We start from the raw sequence: 23,824 nt of genomic DNA on the forward strand, positions 1-23,824 counted from the left end.
TGATCCCATAAAACATATTATCTCTGTCAATTTTACTTTATGTTGACACACCTCTCATTATTTTAGTCGCTATTCTTTCCTTCTTATTTGATACTTTTATCCACCTTCACCATCCCCCAGAAAACATCCTTCTTGTGTGTAAAATCTTGATGAAACCCTAAACATACTGAAAACACTCTGCATTAGTACTTTTTAGTAATATTTGTATTTTGATGCATAATATTTAGTCTAGTTTATTCCAGTTGAATGTAATCAGCTTTATACTTAAATTTGAAAAAGGAAGCTGCTTTTTTGTGGTAAGAAATAAGTTTCTTTGACTTCTTATATTGAAATACCAAATTGCTTGATTCTTTTGGGCTTTAGTTTCCCCCTCTGCAGAAGACAGAACAAGGAACCCTTTTCCTTCCTGAGGCACGTTTTGAGGACAGGCATTTTCACAGACTATGGCCTCTTCAGGACTGTAGTTTGCAATCCTTCTTGTTCACATATACTCCTGCTGCACATCACAGGCAAGAAGTGATGTTACAGAGGACAGGGAAAATAGATAAGTAGATATGAATTAGAAATTATCAATTGTTCTAATCAGTAAAAGATTTCATCATATGTTTCCCTTTTTTGGTCAATGGCTCTGGCAAAAGTAAACACATTTCATTAAACTGAGAAGAGCTTAAATCAGTGTAAAATAATGATGCCACACCTCTCATTTCAGCTTAGCACTTAAAAAACCCCAGACAGTTTGCTCAACTAGACAAACTAGATATAGGGACACAGACACTCAAGTCCCTTATATTAGACCAATGAACAATATATGGATGTCAGGGACCCCAGTACACCAACAGGCTCTAATTGCTGTGACCTGCCTGTAAGGATGTTTCTCTGTAATCTACTCCCTCTTTTCCCTCTCCCTGAGCAGGGAACACAGCATCATGACAAGCTGCAATTACAGTACTACAGATAAAGCAATCACAGGCTGAAGGATGTGCTGAGAATTAGTTCATTGTGCAGACCTATATTTTCTCTCTCTCAAATATTTGCCTTTAAAACCACAATAATATTATATATTTTTATGGAAAAAAAAATCCTGGTGAAAAATGGAATTTGTTTACAGACATTTCTAGATAACAGTCTCGAAAGCAATTTAAGCTCAGAAGGAAATGCCATTTTGCAACATGCAATTTATACTCTTCACTCCAGAGAAAAAAAAGTTAGAGTAAAAATTACTTGCTGGCTCTGCCAAATAACTTCGTGATGAATGACCAACACTATAGGGAAGGATACACTTCTGTTTCATTATTAACTTTTTTCTAATTCCTAAATATAAAATTTCCCCCCCTCATTTTAAGTCTAAGTCAGCATTTCATTTCATAAACTGACATTTTCTGGTTTTTTTTTAAATACTATTTTATAACCTTCATAACTGAAAGTATACTAGGTTTGTTAAAAATATTACCTCCTTTTCCAAAACACATAATCCGATACATGTACTCCTAGCATCTTAAACTGAGGTTGCTGGAGCTTATCACAATTGTTAAGCTGTCATTCACTTGAAGTCCAAGTCAATAACCAGCCAAGTGGAAAGCTGCTTGACTTAAAAGTATAAATAAAAAATAGCCAGTATATTTCTAGAGCGGAAATAGCATAAACCTTCCTCCTGTAACCTATGAAAACCACACACACACATCTTTCACAGGCAAACAAGTGCTATAAATGCAAAAAGCAAAAAAGCACTACAGATGAAATACTGCCACCGTGTTCTGTGTGAAGTGCTGAAGCACTCCACGGAAACAGTTGAGGTGAGCACATCCTTTCTTTTTCCTCCCCACACCCCTCAAATCCTTTCCTACATCTCCTTCTGCTGGAGGCAGGCTAATATGGGGGACCAGGTGTTTCCACAGACCATTTGTGGCTTGCTGTTCTGCCCTGTAATTTCATAGCTCAGTGCTACTTGATTCTGCACTGGCTTCTGTTTCACCTTGCTTATTCCTCCCCTGGGGCCGGGAATCCCCACTCCTCCCTGTGGCTTCTCTCTCACTGTTTCTAATCCCACGAGTCTGACCCTGGGGCATCTCCTCAGGCTCAGCTCAGCTTCATGCCCTGAGGTCATGAGTCACTTTGGAGATGGCGGTTTACATGTGAAAGGAGCTACGTGTAATTTCGGATTTCATAGAAGAGAGTCATCTCTCCTTTACCTCCTCATCAATTTCCTGCATCACGCCTCGGGGTGCAGCCTTCAGAGGTTTCCTCCCCACCCCCCCGCCTGGTAGTGGAGTCACACAAGCAGGTGTGTCATCCCTTGCAGGTGGATGGCATCCACAGCTTAAATCACTCCTCTCCTCCACACCTCTCACCCTCCCTTTCCCAGTTTGCAGAAAACAGGAATTTCCTTTTGTCCTCCTACTGCACGATAAAAAGCAGCTTGCTATTTCAGGGGAGATGAGGGAGACCAAGAGGGAAATCTAGAACAAGGTTCTGTCATGCTTGTTAACCGCTGCTTCACTGCAAGCAAAGACAACCATCTTAGCACGTGGCTTGCAATTTTCTGTTTGTAATACCACAGAAGTGTGGGCTTGAATCATCATTTTTTTTCTTTCCCTATTTATCTAAAAGCCTTTCTGACACTCCCAAAGATCTTTGTCCCCCCCACCTCTGCTTATCCTTAGTTAAATCAGAACTACCAAATGCAATAACCTAAAGAAATGTCAGTGCTCTTGGGGTATACAAGTTTTCTGGATCTGTGTTATCCAAAAGGCACAGCTGGCTACAGAGGGTGGCACTTTTGGATAATCAGTGGGTTTAGCTGACCTTCTAAAGCACTATAAAACATATCTTCTCACTCAGTCTTCCTCATAAGAGAAAGTAGCTGTATCAGGAAAAAAAAGTGTAGCAAGTTCATTGCATCATTTCAGAAATCAAAAAGTTTCATGCATAATCAAATCACCCAGGAACATCCCCGAATGTTCTTTCCTGGCAGATAAACATTGCAAAAGCGGACTGCATTTACCTTAAAGGAACATGAAGTTCTCTGAGGGTTCGGACTCTCTTGGGCAATAGGTTCAGGGTCCTCACACGACTGGTAAGCATTATTCTTCTCTATCAGGTTCCTTATTTCAACATCAAGCTCTCTACTTTCACACCTGCTTAGAAAGAAATAGCAATGTTAAACTTTATGCCAAAACTTGAAGCACAGGTAAATTTGTCAGCTGTCTTCTGAATGTGACAATGCAGACAGCAGAGCTGGTCCTTCACTGAGCTCCTGCTACCTTCCTTCCTGGTACACAATCAGAGAGCACTAGAGCAGTGTCACACAGGCAATTTCTAAGTGCTTTATAGCAGAAATTCATTTAAAATATTTAAACAAGCAATCTTTCTGAATTTTACTACCTTGTGTCTACAAAATCCAAGTCAACCCTTTTGGGGATTATATGAAAACTGCCATGTGCCCTCAACCCCACCCACCCGCAGGTTCAAGAATTTTATATTCAACTTTAATCATTTTGATTGCATTTTTGTTAAATTGATTTTGAACTCCAAAGCTAGGTGCCCAGTTCACAAAGTTTTTTGATGTCACATTTTGTTTTCTGTAACACTTCGTAATAAATACCTGACATGCATTTTAAAATTTTTTTTCCTGAAAGTTGCTTTTAAAAACATTCATACCTTGTAAAAATCACTCTGTTGTGAACACTAAAATGGTATTTGTTTGGTGGGAAAATTCTTTTCTTTCAGTCTCTGCTAAGGACACACAGGACTTATGTGCACTTACGAGCTTGCTCCACATTCGCAGAACTAACTAGCAATTAGAGCTGATTCACTTGATACACCATAATGGTGGAATATGACTTTCAGAGAATGGACCGAGGCATAATTAAAACAAACCCCAAAAACCCCTAGACCCACCCAAGTTTTCAAGAAATACTCATGTCTTTTGCAACCCCAGACCTTTGTTTCCTAATCAGCTTAAACCAACTCGAAATGTAAGTAACACATGACCAGAAAACAAACTGCAAGGCTCAAAAGCATTACCAACCTTTTACAGCAAGACTACTGCCTGATTTAGGCAGAAAATACTAAATTCTTCATTTGAACTGCCAGAAAAACTGAAAGCAGTATGAATTTATCAGTTATACTTACTGCAGTTTAGACAGGCAATCCACAGGGATCGCACTGCAGGTTCTGAGGAAACTCTTGAAGGGCAACTGATAAAATTATCCACTAAACAAACCCATCTATCCTAATCATAACAGTAAATAAGTGTGGCAAATTTTGTGCTGATAGCATAAAATGATTCATTTTATTCTTGGTATTTACGACGCAGAGACTATAACAGAAATGTACTTTCATTAAGCATGAATGCAAAATCATTTGCAGAGGTATTACAATAGAATACCAACAGTAGGAAATAAGGACAAGTAAAACTCAAGAGATTTTTTTTTTTTTTTTACTTGCCACCTATTAGTTGGACAAGCTGGAATTTCATAGCAGTTTCAGAGCTGCTGTGAAGCCTGACTGCAGCAAAGAAAAAGTTTAATGGCAGAAACAAGATATTTAGATGTGTTTTGAGAGCTAGACCTATGGCATAGGGAAGTAAGACTTTTATACAAGGAACCAAGACCAGGGGTTTTTAGCGCTGGAAGGTCCTGAAGCTCTAGAACACGTCACATGATTTTTCTTCTCTGCAGAAAGATATTTCTTTGTTCTAACCTTTTGCCTTTTTTTTTTTTCCCCTAAACCAATATAGCAACTAGTGCGAATTCAAAGAAACAGAGTACCCAACAGATGATAGTATTGTCTTTTGTTAGACCAATTTCACTGGCCATAACTCCCTTTCAAAGCCATGACAATTTAGAGAAAGACCTTCTCAATGCACATTTTCATGAACCTCAAGGCGGGTGCAGTGGGCTGCAGCTGCTCTGAACACTCGTGGCAGTTTTCAAAGCCTCAGCTGTGTGTGGGTGGCAGGTGAGCCCCAGCAGCACGGGTGCCCCGAGGCAGCTCGTGAAGAACACTACAGAAGGAAAACAATGAACCTTGTGAAAGAAGTCCAGCCCTTTTCTGTCTCACTAAACATTGCAAAATCCTGGATCGACCACTGCAAGTGGCACTTTTTCTTTTTTAAGCAATTCTGTGCTAAGGTTCCCAGACAATAAATTCTCAGGCAGCAGCATGACCAAGCGCTCTGTTTATAGCCTTCAGTTTTAACAAGCTACAATAATGCAAACTTTGCAACCTAAGTAGCAACACCCCTTTTCTCTCAAGTGCACTTCCCCGGAAAACAGCATCTTCAGCTCATTTGGACTCCCATACTTGACCCAGCCCAAGAATGCTTTGTGTAACAGAATTGGATATATGCTGTGCAGAGCACTCGGTGCTTTTGAGGATGCTCAGAAGAATTGAAAAGCCACAGCACAGCAGCAGTCACTCATGGTGCAGTTTTATTTGCATAGTAAGGGAGAAATCATTGCTGAAGCCTCCTTAGAGCCCCTAGAAATGTGGCAAAAGGAAGGGAGAGGTTAAGTAAAGTGAGGTGAAACGTTACCGAGTAGTATTGAGGGATTTAGGACAGAACTGCTAAAACCACAGACCAGTATTTTCAGACTGAGCTTTCAAAACTTCAGGTTTTTCTGTGCTTAGGCAACCAACCAAAGGTAGGCTAGTTGCTCTCCTCTTTCCTTGCCCAACATGCCTCCCGTGCGAGATCAGTAGAGCAATCAGCTTACCACTTCGGTGAGAGAAAAAACTCTGGCCTTACAGTTTTAGTAAAAAGTATTTTGCTCATTGCCCAGGGTTGGAGTCACACATCCTGCTCCAGCTGCAGCAAAGCCAGACAAAGAGTTTAACTCCTCTACAGCCCCAGCCACTTTCCACCTTCACTACCTCTCTACTGCAAATTAGCATCCCCAACCGCCAGCACAACCCACTCACCCGGCTTGGCCAAAGTAGTCAAGGTTTCTTAAACTCTTTTAAGTCAAATAAAGCAGCTTAGACTAAAACAACTATTCAAAATAAAGGAGCAATGTCTAGGTGCAGTCATGAGGACAGTAAAAGATGAGCAGCAATCTTTGGCAGGAGTGCAGCAGCAATTATTTAGGCAGGCTGCACTCATCTCTGCTGCTGGTTCAGCCACAGCGAGGTGAGATGTGTGACCACAGCCTCCTGAGATCAGAGCGTGAATCAAACTGGGAAATACCCCATAAAGATGGTGGGTTGGCTTTAAATATTTCTTTTCAGCCAGGAAGTGTTCACTCCTCTGCTCCCCACAGTTTGTCTGATGCTGTGGCTGTAAATGATATTCACCTCTGGCTGCTCCCACCCTGTGTCTCTGCATTTGCCTTTCTGGGCTTAGGAGTACCTGGGCAGGAGCAGGAACCAGCTGTGCCTGGGTAAAAGAAAGGGAACCGCAAAAGACTCAAATCAAACAAACTGATTGCTGCGCTGTAATATCCATGTGTTTTGACATCATCACGAAAGTCAAAGTTACTTCATTGACTGAATTTCTCAGTGCATTTGGTTTTCCCTCAGTTTTCTGACCAAGCTCTTCTGACCAGAAACTATTACTCCATTTATCTGTATTTTAATATTAGCCACTTTGATAATTGGAAGGATATATTTATTGTGATGTAAAACGTTAATCACATCTGGTGTATAGGTTCAGTTTACAGTCCGGATTTTCAGAGCACACAGATGATCTGAGTGCTTGAATACATCTTCAAGATACTGGTGATTAGGAGCTAGCCAGAACAAGAGAGTTCTTAATGATTACCTGAGCTTCCCCTGGTGAGCTCTAGAGGGCACACAGCATTTAGCTTCTGCAGAAAGCAATTTTCTCAAAACTGCTTTTGGTTTTGTGAAGTTCACAGGTATGTTTCTGCACCATTAATACCCTTACTGTTCTACGCTGTTGCCAACATTTTCTAAAATTAGGTATTTCGGTTTTTAAGAACTAAATTAAGCAAATAGGCAATCTGTCAGAAAAAAAAAAATCAGAAAAATGAAATCCATTCAAATTTGGGAGATCAATTTTTGTTTTGTAAAATCAATCATCAGAGAATATTAAAAGCATTTTCATGTGGTCATATGGGACAAAGTATATCCCTTCTATGTGCAAAAGCTTTCTAAAGTATATGAAGATATAAAAAATACACAACTCATCCTACTTACATAGCATCCTATGATTAATGCAGAAGCCAATAAAAGATTAGAATATTAACTCCTCTTTGTAAACTTTGAGTTAGTTGCTAAATTTCCATTTTTGGGAAAATTAAAACATTTCACATGGAAGCAGCAATATAATGAAGGCAGCTGGTCTCCCAGCATAAGTTTTAGCAGCTTGCAGGAAAAGGAAAAAGCCCAACCTTACTCATAATTTCAATGTCATATCTGAAAAGTAGTAGCCAATATCCTTCTAGCCATATCCTCCAAGAATAAAAAATTAGGTCTGTTCTCTGTGGTTTGCAAGTTGCCATATCCATGCAGGATTTCACTGTTAGAGACTAACTGCACGCCCCATTAAAGATATTTTCCTTTCTCCCACGTATTCACCTAGCTGCCTTTAAAATGGTTTTCACTTTTTGCTCTATGGTGCATCTTTGCACCATTTCAGTCTCTAGGCTCTATCAGCTTTTTGTAATTAATGATTTAGAAATGGTTGCATACTTTTTAGAGCAATTCAGTTTTTCAGCTGGGAGCCAGAACAAAAATTGTGCTCAGCACATGCTTTGTATGTGAATGGGACTGAAATTCCTATGCAGATCAGTGCCACCCAACTAAAAATAAACCACGCTGGTCTGTCTGTCCTCACAGGGCTAGGCAATGAAGTGCTGGTTGCACACACAGGGGAAATTTTATTAAATTATGTATGTAACTGAGCCAAAGCAAAACCTGTATTTGGCCCAAAACTATCACTAAAGCCAGAATACGATAGCACCAGAAAGGAAAGGAGAGGTGTGGACACCAGTGGCTTCTAATAGCATCAAGGGCACTCCTTGCAGTCCCTGGACAGGAGAAGTAGCAAGACGACACAACAACTCCCACTAATACACACTTTCGTAATGGAGCAGCAACCAGTTCAGCACCTGATGGCCTGCCCCATGCTCTTTTGATGAGCCACATACTTTAGGCTTGTAGCAGCACAGATTAATGGTCGAGAAGAAATATATGTTTATCAAATAGCCAGGTATGAGCCCCATGCAGTCTCAGCTCTGCAGCTGGTACCATTTGTGAGCTCCTGGTTCTTCCTGGTTTTCACTGGAAACTGGCATTATTACTTACTAATAGCCGTTATATGGCAACAATGTACCTACAACATGTCCCAAGGCATTTATTGCAAAATAGAATTACATGGTTTCAGTATTAATATTTGAAATAATAATTTCAAGGCTGGTGTGCTGGGGTCATTCTCCTATGATTGGTGAAAGCACAAATACACACCATAAACAATTGTGAATAAAGGTTTTAAGCCAGGATTTACAGCCAGACGCCAACACCACAGAGTCATATTTTGATGGGAAATGAATTCCAGAGTCAAGGGGTTAAACACATGCTTCATCCCCTTGGGTGGGCATTAGGGATGTAGGATTCTTGCTTGGCTAAGCCTAAGGAGCAGATCCACAGAAAGAAATAAATTTCTGCATTTGAATTATGGAGGATGAATTGGTTTGGATAAATTAAAAAACATGGGAAAATTCAAGGCAAACTGTTTCAGCTAATATTTCCCCTATTTATGATAATGCACTTCATTTTGGAAAAAGGCCTTTAGAATATGGGAGAGAATGAGACCTGGATTACAGAATATTTCATCTAACTTGTACTAAAGAAACTTAAAATAGGAATAAAATTATTTATATTAAAATCTTACCTAGTTAAGACTAAATGACAAAGAATTTCCAGTCCAACAAGCAATGGGAAGAACAAAATTTTGCCATGACAACAAAAAGACTTTTGTTACAGAAAAAAATTTTTGCAGCCTCATGAGCTCTTACAAGTTTAGTAGATTCTGAGCTGATAGAGAATAGTTACAATGTGGTGCAGCTCCCTAAGGATCAGTGTTGCTCTTCCAGTACTCAACACCCAGTGAGCGGATCTCTGCTCAGAGTTTAGGCTTGAGAATTTGAGCCAGATATCTTGAAATTGAGCTCCACTAGCTCTACGTTCCACCTCACATGTACCACTATAAAAACAGTTTATTGGGCATAAAGCGTACTGCGCTGGTACAAACACAAAAAGAACACTTGCCTTCGACAATTACGAGGATATACTTAAAAAGAAAGTTTAAAAAAAGCAACACATTATTTCCAGTTTAATTTTTTAATTCAAGTTTCACCAAAAAATATTCACCCAGTATTTCAAAAGCATAGCTGGAAAGCCAGGCACCAGCAGCAGCTGAAATTCACCTAGCAGAACTGCATTATCTTCGGAGTGAGATGTCCCGGATGTTGCAAAAAAACTGCTGGCACTGTTGCTTGGGAGGCAAGTGTGAGATTAGAAATAATTTCACTCCAGTCCCAAACTCCGTAAGGCAAGGTGTATGATAGGGGTTAAAACATGTACGTACTGTGACTATAGCAGAGAAACCACTTAAACTTTCGCTCAAATCTGATGTAGCCAAAACATCTGCCTATCACCCCATAAACGTCCCTACACTTCTGTTCCCTTTACGACAAAGGAATGGAGCTTTTAAGGCACACTTAATAGCCAGCAGCTGTTTGGCTGTCAAATGCCACATCTGGAGAAGCTGTGTGCTGTTAATGTGAACAGAAACAATTATTCTTTAATAGTTTTGCTTAATTTTAAGAATTACACAAATCACAACAACAAAAGAGTTGCATGTTCTTAATGGAAACACATCTGGTTTCTCTGAAAATAAGCCAAAAAAAAGGGCCCAGTGATTAATTGAAGCTGTACCTATAATCTGTCCCATCTCAGTAAAAAGAGAAGTAAAGCTACTGATATACAGGCACTTAGCGTCTCCCAGATTTGACTGTTCCCCTCAACAAATATGCAATATGCAAGATGACAACGACTAGCTGGTTTGCGTTAAATGGCACGTTACTTATCACACAGTGCTGCTCCCCTCTGTGCCTGGAGGTTCCTGTCCTTTGGGACTGGGTTTCAATGCTGCCGCCTCACTTCCGTACCCTATACAGCCTGTACATCAGGAAAATAACATCATTCCTCTTTGACTTGGATCTTCTGCTTAATTATACTACCAAGACCATAATTGAATTTATTCCTGATGGACAGCCTTTGGGCTGAGTTCAAACCTCAGGAAAGCCAATGAAATAATTTTTACCAACTTTCTCGGGCTTTAAACAAGCCATGAGTGAGTTACAGATGACTGTCTCTCTGGAGAAGCAGTAAATGGAGCACTATCACCCAGACTCATCACCCAGGACTCATGTAGCTGCATGTCGATCACTAGTAGAAAAGGAATTGAAGCTTTGCCATAAAAACCAATCAAATGGAAACTCGGCCAAGTAGAGCCACCAAGTAGCATGTGCTTTCTGAGCACATGAATTCCCCCACTGAAATGCACACATGCAGAAAGCTGGTGGGAGATGGCAGGGAAGTGTTGAAAGAACTGAAAACTAAGAGTTAAAAAACAAGAAGGGAGACAAATCTAGATGTTTTCAAGTGCTTGCTCTTTTTTATGAAGACCAACAGCTAGAAAAGCTTGCACCCCTTTTAGGACACTCTCCTGGCCTCAGTAGGTGCCTTTTTGAAATGGTCCCCTCCCACAGCCCTTTCTGGACTGGCTGCTTGCCTCACAGATTCAGCTTGACTGCCTGCTCACTCCATAGATACAGCTTGAGCACCACAAGTCTATTCAGATCTTAGACGTACTCATTTCTGCAGAAAGCTGGGATTCTCATGCAATTACACAGTTGACATTTTTAACTGGTACTTTACACCACTATTCTTTCTTTTCCCGAATCAGGCATCAGCACAAACAGAACAAGACCTATGCACAGCCCATTTTGCCTCCTAGTTTAGCCTTGGCCAGGATGTGGATGCGTCACCAACACCTTACTGACCTGGGCTCACAACTGGGCTGCACCCTTAGAGGAAAACAAGACCATGATTCATCTGGGTCAGTGTCTCCCACACAGACCTGAGATATTTTCAGTGATCTAGTAACAGCGCAAGCAGAATAAACAGATGAACACCATTTGGAAATGCAGCCAGGAAATTTAACATACAGTAGCTGACAGAGGACAACCAGCTCTGTTAAATCAAGCTAACTTCTTGCCTGTGGTAGCTGTTAGGCAGCCAAGCTGAAAGGCAGAGGAAGCTCACTGCACGGCTGTCTGCGTCACAGGTCCAGGGCTTGAATTGCCAACGACTGGCATACGGTTTCACCAGGGATGCCATTGCCAGAAGGGAACCTGGTGCCTCCCTCCCTTCACAGAGACAGGTTGGAGTCAAACTACACTGGCAGCAGTTCACAATGTCTTGAATAAACGTGAAATCCCAGTCCGCAAGGGATTTCAAATCCAGTTATTTCACAATGAACTAGCCTGGGAAAAAATGCTTCTTACAGGAAGCAAGAAGAACAGGGTATTATTTCTTAAGCTTCCCTAAACAATCTACAGTTACCTTAAAACAATTTTTCTTTTTATCTCTCTCTCAAATCCACACACTATACTTACTACTTTTTAAAGCTACCTTTTAATCATTCTCAGCTACCTCGAATTTTTTTTTGGCCAGAGGTTATCTTGCTGAATACAGCAGTATTCACTGAATTACTCAGCACTATTAATTTTCTTAAAGCTCCTTATTACCTACTGACAGTCTTAGAAAGGCATTGCCATCATCACAGCCTCATTAGAGGCTGTAGCCATAATGTGACTCTTTATCTCTATATCCTACAGTACAACCTCTTTTACTGACGTTATCAGTAGAACTAATATTAGTTCATGAAGAAGCAGGTGCCCAAAAAGGTTGTGAAATCTCCATACTTGAAGATATTTGAAACTCATCTAGACAGGCCCTGAGTAACCTGACTTAACTAGCCCTGCTTTGAGCAGGAGGTCGGTCTAGATGACTTCCAGAGGTCCCTTCCAAAGGACATTTATTCTCTATGATTTTGCTCTTCTCTTTATAGAAAATTTTTATGTTTCACTTATTTAAACAGAACTGATACAGTTCTCCACAAGACTGATTAAAGCAGAAAAAAAAAGTATTAACCTGGGTCTCTGGAAGATAAATTGATTGACGTATGCAGGAAACATTCAACTATACATTTCCAATAATGTAATGTAAATTACTTTTTAAAAAAATAAAAGAAGTTTCTCCACATAAAATAAAGATAGTTAATACCTTTCCATCTCAACACACTGATGGGGGCACAATTCTAGATGATCCTCTGCATCTTTATTCTTCCTTTTGAGCTGTTCACAGTGAATCTATTAGAAACAGGGAGGGAAAAAAAGCAGACTTGAAGGGGAAATAAAAAGATTAACAACCTAGGAAGAAAAATTTAAGTACATTATTACAATGAGAAAAGATAACCATGTCTTGCCTGCATTTCTGTTTTCCTCATCATATACCATAAATGGCTGACAAGCAAGCCCAGAATCTACTTCCTCCTTCCTAGCATCATCCTGTCTTAAGTCTACCACTCTGTCATGAACAGTTTTGCAGCGGTAGGAGCAATAACAGTCTCTGGCTGCAGTGGCAAGAATCTACCCAAGGAGCAAAGGTGTCAGCAGTCACAGGAACATTGGAAGTGTTGCAAAAAGGGCTTTTATTATTCATCCTAAAAGAATCAACTATCTTAAATACTCTAGAGTTCAAGCATGTCCTCACATTGACAAGAAAATTCATATGCATCCTGGAAGCGTGCAGTAAAATTACTGCTCTAAATGTAAGAGAATTTGAGTAATAAGTCTGATCGAGATCACTTGGAGAGAAAAGAAAAGGAGCCATGTGTAAGTTATTGTGCACAAGTGCATTGTTCAAGAACTATACAAGCTCCTAACAAGCTTCCCTCTGGTCAGGGCCAGCTACTGTCCAGCACTGCATTTCCAAAGAGAAAGGAGAGAAGAAAAAAACCACACCCCTCCCAGAGAAAAGGACACTTTTCAGGGTAACAGTAAGCAGTCCACATTTAAATATTCCATTTTGGATCAAAACTCCAAACAGGAAAAAAAGCAAGCTTTTTTCATATTATGACATACCACCACCTCTCCACCACAAGTGGGAGAACAGATGGTACAAAGAGTGAGCCTATGCCACCTCATCCAGAGGAGTCACTCTGCTCCTGTGCTGCAGGCTTGTTTCTTCAGGCTATGTGGGACATCCCTAGTTCATCAGAAAAGAAGCCCAGAAGTTTCATTCTTCTCTTTAGATCAAAATGACAAACAATAGCATTATGATAGTTGCTAGAATTAGAAAACTGGCAGGTTTCATAACACCTATCGTAAGGACAGCAATGTGACCACTGAAATAAAGTGGGGAGCCATCAAGAGCGAAACCTGCTATTTATAAGCAAGTAAGTTCTCAATTACAACTCACTCTCTTTATTGGTAACATCAACTTAATGTGAAACTACAGCTGAACATTTTATAGAAACCATGCTACTTCATCTATGTGCAGAGCAGAAATTTAAAATGAAGGGTTGCCAGGAGAAGATCTGAGGTGTTTGGCATCCCTCCCCCCTCTTAATTCCCATTCCTGCAGGCATTTCACACATTTTAAATGCATCTGGTAATCACTAATTACAAGGATCCTATTAAGAAAAAATGTCAATTCAGTTTCATGTGAAACTTGATTCCAGCTTGTCTGAGTTTTATGAGTGTCTGTTTAATCATAACAAAAACATGTTGAATTATGGAAAGCTGTATTTGTTTGATTTCAATGGCAGCTGCAGACACTGGTTACTAATGAGAATTAAGCCTTATTTTGGAGTGCTAAAACTTGGCTTTTAGGTGTCTAACTTAAAAAATATAAAATTTAAAAAATGTTGACCTACAATGAACACTCCCTACCCTCACTGAAACAACAAAATAAAATGAAATGACTAAATGAAATCTGACCATACTTGTCTGAAGCAAAAAAACAAACCCCCAAACCACAGAATTCAGACTGCTACTCCATCTCTAATTCATCCCACTAGGCTTAGACATTTCAGCAGTCTCAGATGCATTTGCCAAGTTACACACAGTATTGCAGCCCACGTGCTGAAAAATAGGCCACGTTAAAGGCATGCAGGTTAGATATTACTGAAAAGAAGATACCTATGTTCATAAAATTCATGTAAGCAGCAAAGAAAACTCTGAAAAACAAAAAAAGCAGTGAAGAATACAGAAAAAGGTATTTCTTTATTAGACATGTCACTTCCTGGTCCTTCAGTGACAGGATGGCAAGCCAGATTCAGGGGTCACAGGGTGCTGCACACTCCCTGCTGGGGAGTGCTCTGGGATCGCACAGTGGGAGCTGCGGGTTTTCCATGGCCCTGCTCTGCCAAGCCGAGGAAGTGCACGGAAAGGAACTGCTAAAACCGACAATTCCCAAACCGCTGCACGGCCCAGCTACACACACCCAGCCAGCATAAACAAGCAGTTCTCCAGAAGTCCTACTGCTAACATCTGCTGGGGTGGGGGCGTCCCCTCCCCTGTGGCTCAACAAGGTCTGTTGTACGTATCTCCTGACTCTTAGTCATATGCAGATTTTGCAGCATGTCCCTCAGCGCTGGGCACCTTGATTTAATGCATGTCTACACAAGCCAGCCCAGCTATCAGAAGCCGTTCCGTTACCGTAGTATGTGAGTGCACCCACCCTCTTCTATCCAGTCCCAAGATACGGGAAAAAGGAGTAAAAAGTTGTCTGCAGTGATAGCTGGCATCATCCACCCAGCTCGGCACGGTCAGGCTAGTGCCAGCTAAGCAGCATTGCCACCTGCTTTGATTTGCCTCCACCGTTTCCCAAACTATTGATGCGCAAGGGGCTGTTGATGCAGAGTAACAGCGTTGCCTTTCATTTCTTACGGGTTTTTTTGGTAGAGTGTCGGTTCTGAAAGGCTTTTTCTAATTATTATTCTTTAAAAAAAATCATTTTTTATTCTTCACAACAAAAAATTTACTGCAATGAGTCTGACCTGTGTTGGCAGCACAAGTTGTGCTAAATCTAAATCTACAGTTATGAACCTGAACGCAAGAGATGCAACTAGGTTATTGTACAACGTGCAAGTGTTTGTTATTAAAACAACCATAAGTTTTTACAACTATAATATGCAATTTAATGCTGTAGGTTTTTATTAGATCAGACAAATTGAAGCCAAGATGGATAAAATTCAGCCACTTCAAAGAATTAAGGCTCTGTAGAAAATAGCGGGTTATAATGGTCATGTAAAGAATTGCTCAGAATTACATAAATTTTCTGCTTTCTGCCAAGGCTTTTAAGAACAGGAACACCCTGAAGTAAAACAGGATAAGACTTGCTCACAGATTTATGGGGTTTCGCAATAATTGAAAATGTTTGGTAAAAAGTGTGCAAAATTTCCTTGGTGCTTGCCCACCAAATTTATAAGCGCTCCAAGCCCTAAGTACTTCCTAGATATACCCAAATAGGCCAAAAAAGCACTTTTTGGTTGGAGTATTAATTTGCATTAAAAACATTAAGTTTTCCACATTAAAAAACCCACATTTGGAGAGAAAAAAAATACATCATTCAAGAATGACAAGACTCACTAATTCTAATAAAATCTTAATTATTAAAACGATCACAGCCAGACAGGCACTCATCATTCACATGGCACACATTCCAAAATGTTATCCAAAATGCATTTCTCAAACAACTGTATTGTAAATGTTAAATCCTGCACTGCTCATGCCCCATTCTCTTTTTCTTTCTCCAAGTCTAGTAATAGCTTAAGAGCATCCTATTTTCCTAAAACTTTGCTCATTTTCCCCAAACCCGCTCCATGATTCACTTGTTTTTCAGTTGTACCAAAGTAATATTTTGTGGGAATACAATGTAAAATGAATGTCAGAAATGAGCCAGCCTAAAAGAGGCAGAGAAGGGAAAGGGGGTTGTTTTGTTTTTCCTGCGTAGATCAGCTCAATTTTACAGACCACCACCATAAATGGACATATTATCACAGCGGAAGGAGCAGAAAACAGATAGTATGCCAAATAAATGGAAATACATACTAGCAAATTATACATAAGGAATAAACCCATTAACAAGTTACCCTTTCAGTGATACCCGTTTTTGTATTGCGAAAGATCTAGAGGTTGTCACAGCCAGGCCAAGTAAACTTACCTCATTTAAGTATTACCCATATTGCAAAATAGCTCCGAAGCAAAGTGGAACATATATAATCATAAATGCTGTTGATAAACAAGCCAGCAGGCTATACATTATCTGAGTGTGGCTGTTGCGTAGGAGGAGTGGGAGGGAGAAATGGATTATTACTGTAAATGTGATCAAAATGGAAGAACGACCGAAGAAATAAAAAAGCATTTGGTGAAAGAGATCCTAAGCAACGCTCACTGAAACTGATCTGAAACAGGACTAAAGCCTTCAAGATTTTTTTGCTCTGAAGAAGTCAAGCATGTAACATTTCCGTGATGTTCTCCTACCTAGATATTCCCAGGTTTGGTACTCGTAAGAGCGCTAGTGTGCAGTGCAGCCAGCCTTGAGCCAGCCACTGCATTACATGTCTTTCTGCTTTTGCATCCAACGCTCCTCGCTGAAAATGCAGCTGCAGTCATGTAAATGCAGCACAAGAAAAAGCCACAGACAAACACAGCAAGATCTGTCAGTTCTCTCCTCCCCCCATTATTTCCTGATAAAGTGCTGAAACTTCAATATTAGACAGTTTCTCATCAAAATTTAAAATATGAAGCTTGATTTTTGCCTAAAATAAAGAGTAGTTAGGCTCCTCAGTTCTGTCTTGCCCGAGTTGGTTCAGATAAAATGAAACTGGTACCTGCCCTGTGTGATGCAGGAAGATTTAATGCTGAATACTTAAAACTGATCTCACCATTAAGTACAATCCTCCTTGGTTAGGGTACCAGTAGATTCAGAACAGCAATCACTCCAAAGAACTTAATTCACAGATGCCCTCCCATGAAGCTGTGATATCCACAACTTGATAAGCAGTCTATTTACGTTTCTTGAGATAATCTCAAACTATGCAGCAACTGAAGTGAATTAAAACCCAAAACAACAGAAACCCCTTGAAGTGGACCAGACCGAGGAATGAGCCATATTAAAGGCTGAACACACTATTTCTACCCAGAACTGAATGCCTGGCTTTTGGCATAGAGCAGATGGGACTCTGGAGAGGCTCTGCACTGCGGGTTCTTTGGCTCTGGTCCAGGAGAGGAAAACACGCAGCGTAATCTCTGCATTTGCTTTGTCGTACTGGATGTAGCAGGGTGACTTCACATAGACAGACAGTGCCTGCTGTATAGCTCTTCGGTCCTACGAGTGCTAGTCCTCCACCAGCTTCCACTGACAGACAGAAACTAGTTTAAGTGGTGGGTACAAAACACTGTTTTAAAGTACATGACCTTGTTAAAAATCAATGTATCACTTTTTGCTTAAATTAAAAGAGAGAGAAAACCAATTTTCAGGCATAATTCTCTCTTTGGAAATCAGTTCATATAACAATTTCTAAACATCTTTGGATCAAAAGATCTCGAGAACTACATCTAAGAGTGAGAAAATTATTCCCCAATGAGTATAAATCCCTTCTTTGAGTAGAAATCAGTGGCAGAAATGTTAACAAAAAGCAACCACAGTCATGCCCAGGGCTTGGGTGACACAGACTTCTGCATTTGAGCTTACCATGTCAGTCACTCCACACTGGCATCTGCACAGATGAGTTTAGAGCATACAAGCTAATTTGAAAGGCTACAAAACGTAAGTTCAGTGCCAGAAATACCATGACTACACTTCCAACATGCAAAAGAGTCACATAAGAAGTGACCAGAGGAAGTTGTACATATCATCAAGCCATCAAAGCCACAGACAGCATACCTCAAAACACCCTCAGTACTCCTCTGAATTCCTGTATCACCCTCTCTCTCCTTCATCAGAGGCCATAAAAAAATGAAAATACTAACCTCTAATTATTTGAAGGTTATGAGTTCGGGAGTTAGGAGGATTTAAGCTTTTCTGTTTACACGTTTACAACATGTTAAAAAGTTGCTAGAAGATGTATGATGACAACCAAAGATGTCACCTAAAGAAAATCCCAACATTTTTCTGTGTTTTGAAACAAATTTTAACTTTCAAGTTATCTGAGCCCCTCTGATACTTAAATGCAGCCTGTCACTGGTTTTCAGGTACCGCACATAGACTCCTCATTTTTAATACATTTAGAAGAAATCTAGAGATCTTTTCTTCACTAGAAAATGTTAGGTTTGACTGATGCCAATTAGTGTACACAGGTCTGGGAGCAAAGTCAATGATACTTTAAACATACCCTATTGTATGCAATTTCTATGAAAGCCAATTGTTGTTAATAGAATACAAATTAATTCCAAAAAAGTATAAAATATGTTGATAAAGTAAAACCCTCAACAATAAATATCTTTGATTTGTTTAAAATTCATTTATCAAGCAATCGCAGTCAAATATACAGAAATCTGCCAAATATACAGATCTTCAGAAAAAACACTTGCAAACTAGGCATATTTCATGGAATGGCACTGCATGAGCCTTTCCAATGGTATTTTCTCATGATCTGTATCCAACTTTAATTAGCATGACAAATTATTTGGAGGTGGGTAAGATGGGAAGGAAGTACTTAAGTATTTGTTAATTGTCAGCCTTAAATTATGCAGTTAAAAAATGGTTCTTTATTATTATTCACTGCCAAAGTATGGACAGGAAACTTTCCAAGAGATAAAATACAGAAGTGAAAAGGAAAAGTGCTGCAGGATAAAAGAAAGATTGATAACTATGATACTCATTAATAGTGCCCAAGATGTATTTTCTGAACAATTTCTAATGGAGATCTCACTACAGTGAAACTGTGATGTTGTGATAGGAAAGAGAAGGGATGGAACTTTCTTGTGCAATCCAAGCCAAGAGAGAAAAGATTTAGGATCTATCAACTCCAGTGACTTTGGCATCAAGTCTCTGCAGTATAAAGAGGAAGAGCAGTAACAGAAGGGAGATCGCTCCAAGTACAGGGCCCACATGGCTGGGAAGGAAGCGAGGCTGTGAGAAAAGAATTCAAGATACAGGCAGACCTACCTACAAAAAGTTGTGCAACTACAAGAACAGAAGTTTGACAGTGAGAAGGTAAGAAGGATCTGATTTAGATGAGGTATGCAGCTCTGTTTTATTTAAATTTCATGCTCTCCAGCCAAGCTTCAAAATCCCAGGACAAAAAAGAGAAAGAAGAGCCCATAGAAAGGTAGGAACAATCTAACAAGCCAGCTGCAAAAAAAACTTGGCATTGCTTCGCTGGCAGGAACACCAGTCCTAAGCAACTCAGAAATGAATGTTGCTTTCCATATGTTCTAGTGTGCCCACGCTTCTGGAAATGCAGTATCACTGCTGCTAGAAATTAGGACTCTGCCAGCAGAGTCATGGTGTACTAAGGATCCAGAAGCAAGTCAAGGGAAGATGACCCTTGAAGAAGCTCTCTCCAGGTTTTAAATGGTTTGCTGTGAGCATTTTGTAATGCTCACAAGTGTACGACAACCTTTGCTTCATTTTGAGAGGGGGGAGGTAGAATGGTCTGGAGTTCCTACAGCTGCCAAAGCACAATGGGTATGCCTGCCCTCCAGCAGCAAACAACACTGGTTCTGAAAACAGAAGGGTTGCTTCTCACTACGATGGACAGAAGTACTGCAGCTTTACATTTTTATCAAAGAAGTAATTAAAACAAGGAGGGGAAAAAGCACACGTTTGTTTTCTTCTCCCTCTACACAAACCTCATCTCACTAGTCCTCATAGCTCACCTCATTTATACTTATTAATCCAAAACATACCACTTGAAATTTATAATACCATGGCTCCAAGTATTCCTTACTCAGGGTTGGAATGCATCAAAACTTTTTTTCTGGGACACAGCATTAATGCCAATTTACAGCAACAAGGCACACAAAATATCACCTAGCCCAGAGTCCTAGCCCACCCTCAAATGCTATGTGGATTATAGAAAACAATTTGTACCAGGTGTGGGTAATGGGCCCATCTCCTAATGACAAACCCAGCTAAGGGAATCCTGTGCCTGCTTCAGTCAGAGGCAGTAGCACAGGGAACATCCCAAATTCTACAGAACAGGTAAAACTTCTGAAGGTCTCAGCAGAAGTATTATCCAAGGAAGGAATGCGGGTCAAACCCAGTACAGGTGCACTGAATCTTTGTATCACTAGATTTACCCCAAAATAACTGTTTGACATAGCCTTCATGCTCTGTATGACAATAATCCTTCACTATTCCTGTACCTTTGATTGTCCAGCTTTTTGCAAGAAAAGAAAGTAAAAGGACTCTGCTATAGTCGTTCTATATAAAAATTATGAAGAAATTAAAAAGTCATTTAGAAAAAAAACTTTTAAAATATGAGGGTTTAGATTTGAGATCTCTTTGGTACATGACAAGGGAAGAGAGGCACATGACTTCTTTCTGAGGCTAGGCAGAGACCCACTGATAAGAGCTTCAAATTAATGCAGAAGTTACTCACCATATTTAGGGAAGGTGTTCGTCTCCGTGGTGCTAGGTTAGGATGTACTAGTCTCAATAAAGGCTCTCTGAATCAAATGAGACCTAAGTGGTTTGGAGGCAAATATGTATGTGCGCATATATATATATATATAGCACTCTCTCTCTCAAGGTTTAACCTACACCCCAGGCTTAGGGAAACTGGGAAACCCCTTTCTTAAAGTCATTCTAACGTTGAGAGCATATTCATATCTCTCAAACAAACACAGCCCACACAGATCTACTTGAAAGCACTGCTTGTAAGAGACCACAGAGGATTCCCTCTCGTTCTTTAGATTACCATGGAACAGTGACACAATGGTACGCCCACGCACCAGCAAAAGCTGCTCTGTGGGAAAAGCGGCGGTCTAACACGGTGGAAAAGTTGCATCAACTCAAAAGGTATAGAACACAAATATTAATCTAGAAGTAGAATAACTTACTGTAAGGGGCAGATAGGTCAGGGACCCATTTCTAGGAATGCATTTTAATTAGAATTTATTCTAAAGCTTTCCCTACAGAATCAGTGCTCATCAGTTCAACCGGCTACAGTCTCCTCATCAGAAGTGACGTTCAGCTCTGCCCCCAACCAGAAACATTACATTATCATATCTGATTTTCTCTCTGAGGAAGAGGGCATATAGAGGTGGAGACTGCAGAAACGTCTTTTCTTCACTCAGACAAGAAGAAATGATGCAGCAATTTCAAGAGTATACTATTCATTTCAGGCTATAGTCCAGTGCACAGAGGAGTTGATTAATCAAGTTTCACAGATGATAAAAATTAACATTGTCACGCTGTTACCTAGAAGTGAAAGATTCATGATAGGTATATTCAGAAAAAGGTTCATCTTTAAGACTGATTCTTCTATCACTTTCAGTTTTGATGACAACAAAACCTGTGCAGTTTGCACCAAGAAGTAAAAACCATTCTGACATTTTTAGGTGACTCCTGTTGTCTTTTGGGTTGAAATTACTAGGTATCTAACTGCCCTGAGAGCATTTTCATCCCCCTAGCAGAAATATCACAGCTGCTCAGTAGAGCAGGGTGGATCTTTTTCTGTCAAACCATTTACACTCTGCTTCTCACATGCACACAGACAGTAATCATTTGCAAATTCATGTTCAATTCACTGCAGTTTCGCTGAAACAAAACTATTCTGGAGGCATTTGCAATTATAGTAGAGGAAACAACAGGCCAGGGTCAGGATGTGGGAGACCCAAGGTTCAACTCTTTCCCCTGCCTTTCCCTGAAGGGAGTTTAACTGCGTTTGTACCTCCTGGATAAATGTTTTAACTGCTGGAGTTGCAGGGTGATTTCTCCAGTCTTTTGCAGTAATAGTCTTCCACCACATATGAAATATTTACTGTTACTTTGTTGGAGAAAATGTTAATGACTTCAGTTTGGTGGTTCAGACATTCACCAACAGAGTTCAGATTTTGTCTGCCTAGTTAAAATATTAAAAAAAAAAAACAAAAAAACACCCAAAAAACCAACACCACCAACATCTTCCACTTCTCAGAACAGTGTGTTATCCACTCAGCTCCACATCAGTCACTTTTTCTTACTCTGATCCCTAGTTTAATTTTATATAAGCATTTAGAAAAAGCAGAACAGCCTCCACAGGGGAGGTTTGAAAGCAACCCACCAGCAAAAGCTCAGTAGCAAACTGCTAGAGTGCTGTCTCAGGAGGTGAGTGGCATGTACTCAAATCCTTCCAAGCAGCAAGAGAAATCAAAGCCAAGAGATACACCTCTGAAGGGAAATGCTTTTTCCACTGGATGACTGAGTAACAAGGGAATAGCATTACTTCTTCCTCAGCAATGCATTCACACAGAGTATGGTGAATTTGGCCTTCTATGTTTTTGGCTTTCACTGCACTCAAACACAGTTTTCAACTTTGGACTGACCAACACGCTTAATTTCTGTGGGACTGGAAATAGTTCGGTGGGTGGCTGTTGTCATTTTGTCATCATCTGTCAGCTCAGCAACAATGATGGGGCTAAATTAAAGCTTTCCATGTGTGCTGTTCCTGGATTTAATATCCATCACCTGTTCAACTGCACCACTGTGGTTTCTGCCAGGGAGGCCAGGAATAATCAGATTTCTCCTCATCCAGGACCAGGCAAAGCCAGGACCTGTTAAGCCTTTGAGGTCAGGTGCCTTCTTAATCTGAAAGGCTGCATGCCACCCCACGAGTAAAGAGAAGTGACGAAAGATGCCAATTCATTCTGAGAAGCTTTCCCTGAATAAAATGCAAAATGCTTACAAACATTTTAACTGGAGTCATTCTGAGTTGCACACATTTACTGCTATGCTGGGCTACTTCTAGCGCCTCTCAACAGCCACACCCGAAGCACGCATGAGGAGGGATGTGTCGTTCTGTCTGCTGCAGCAACAGCTGCCTTCTGCAGATATTAATAGGGAACAGCATCCTTGCAGCTTCCAGAGGAGAGGAGATGGAAAACGTGGGCTCTTCCTTTCCTGTTAACATCAGCTTAACAGCCACCTTGACTCAAACAATTCTATTGTTTCATTTTTAACTCCTGTAAATGTTAGTGATATGAAAGTAATGACATTTTCATCACAGCCAAGCAGGCACAACAAAATGTTTTGTGGAGGCAGAGAAAAGTAGTCAATGGAAAAATTGAAGGGGGAACCCTTTCTCTTAACCTCCAGTGGAAAATTGTGGGGGTACAGCAGAAATCGCATATGCATCTTTTTACCTGACCTCCCCACTCCCCCCATTCAGATGAGGAAAACCCCTTTGGCTATACCATACGTAACTGAATAATAAAAAATTCATTGCTTCTTATGCATACCCAAGCCACTTATCTAGAGAAAGTCCAGATTGGATGGCTGCCATTCAAATTATTTTATTGTCCACTGAAGAACTGTTTGTTTAGGGGCTTTCCACAGGGGAAAAATTAGGAAATGAGTTGGAGAAAATTTAATATAATGCAAAGACAGCAGCTTAAAGTACCAGATCCTAGGTGTCTTGTAAAGGGCTTAATTGCCATGTAAATATTATTCAGGAGAGAAAAGACCCCTACAAGGAAGAAAGGAGACTGGAAAAAAAGCAATTTCGAAAGTGCTTAAAACAGTTTAGGACTCCAGTATTCTGGAGAGGAAGCTAGACAGATTTGCTGTCCAGGAAATT

General features: G+C 40.2%; 1 protein-coding gene across 1 annotated transcript in view; it reads right to left on the reverse strand.

Moving 5' to 3' along the window:
* TNIP3 (TNFAIP3 interacting protein 3) overlaps positions 1-23,824 on the reverse strand; it is an 85,395-nt gene that overhangs the window by 38,487 nt on the left and 23,084 nt on the right. Inside the window, exons 4-6 of the mRNA XM_059826727.1 lie at positions 12,546-12,680; positions 12,316-12,401; positions 3,002-3,134 (exon numbers count right to left, since the gene is read on the reverse strand). Of these exons, the coding sequence (XP_059682710.1) occupies positions 3,002-3,134; positions 12,316-12,401; positions 12,546-12,680 (354 nt within the window). The remainder of the gene's footprint in view (positions 1-3,001; positions 3,135-12,315; positions 12,402-12,545; positions 12,681-23,824) is intronic.

Source organism: Gavia stellata, chromosome 19, assembly GCF_030936135.1.
Source record: "Gavia stellata isolate bGavSte3 chromosome 19, bGavSte3.hap2, whole genome shotgun sequence".
Classification (NCBI taxonomy): domain Eukaryota; kingdom Metazoa; phylum Chordata; class Aves; order Gaviiformes; family Gaviidae; genus Gavia; species Gavia stellata.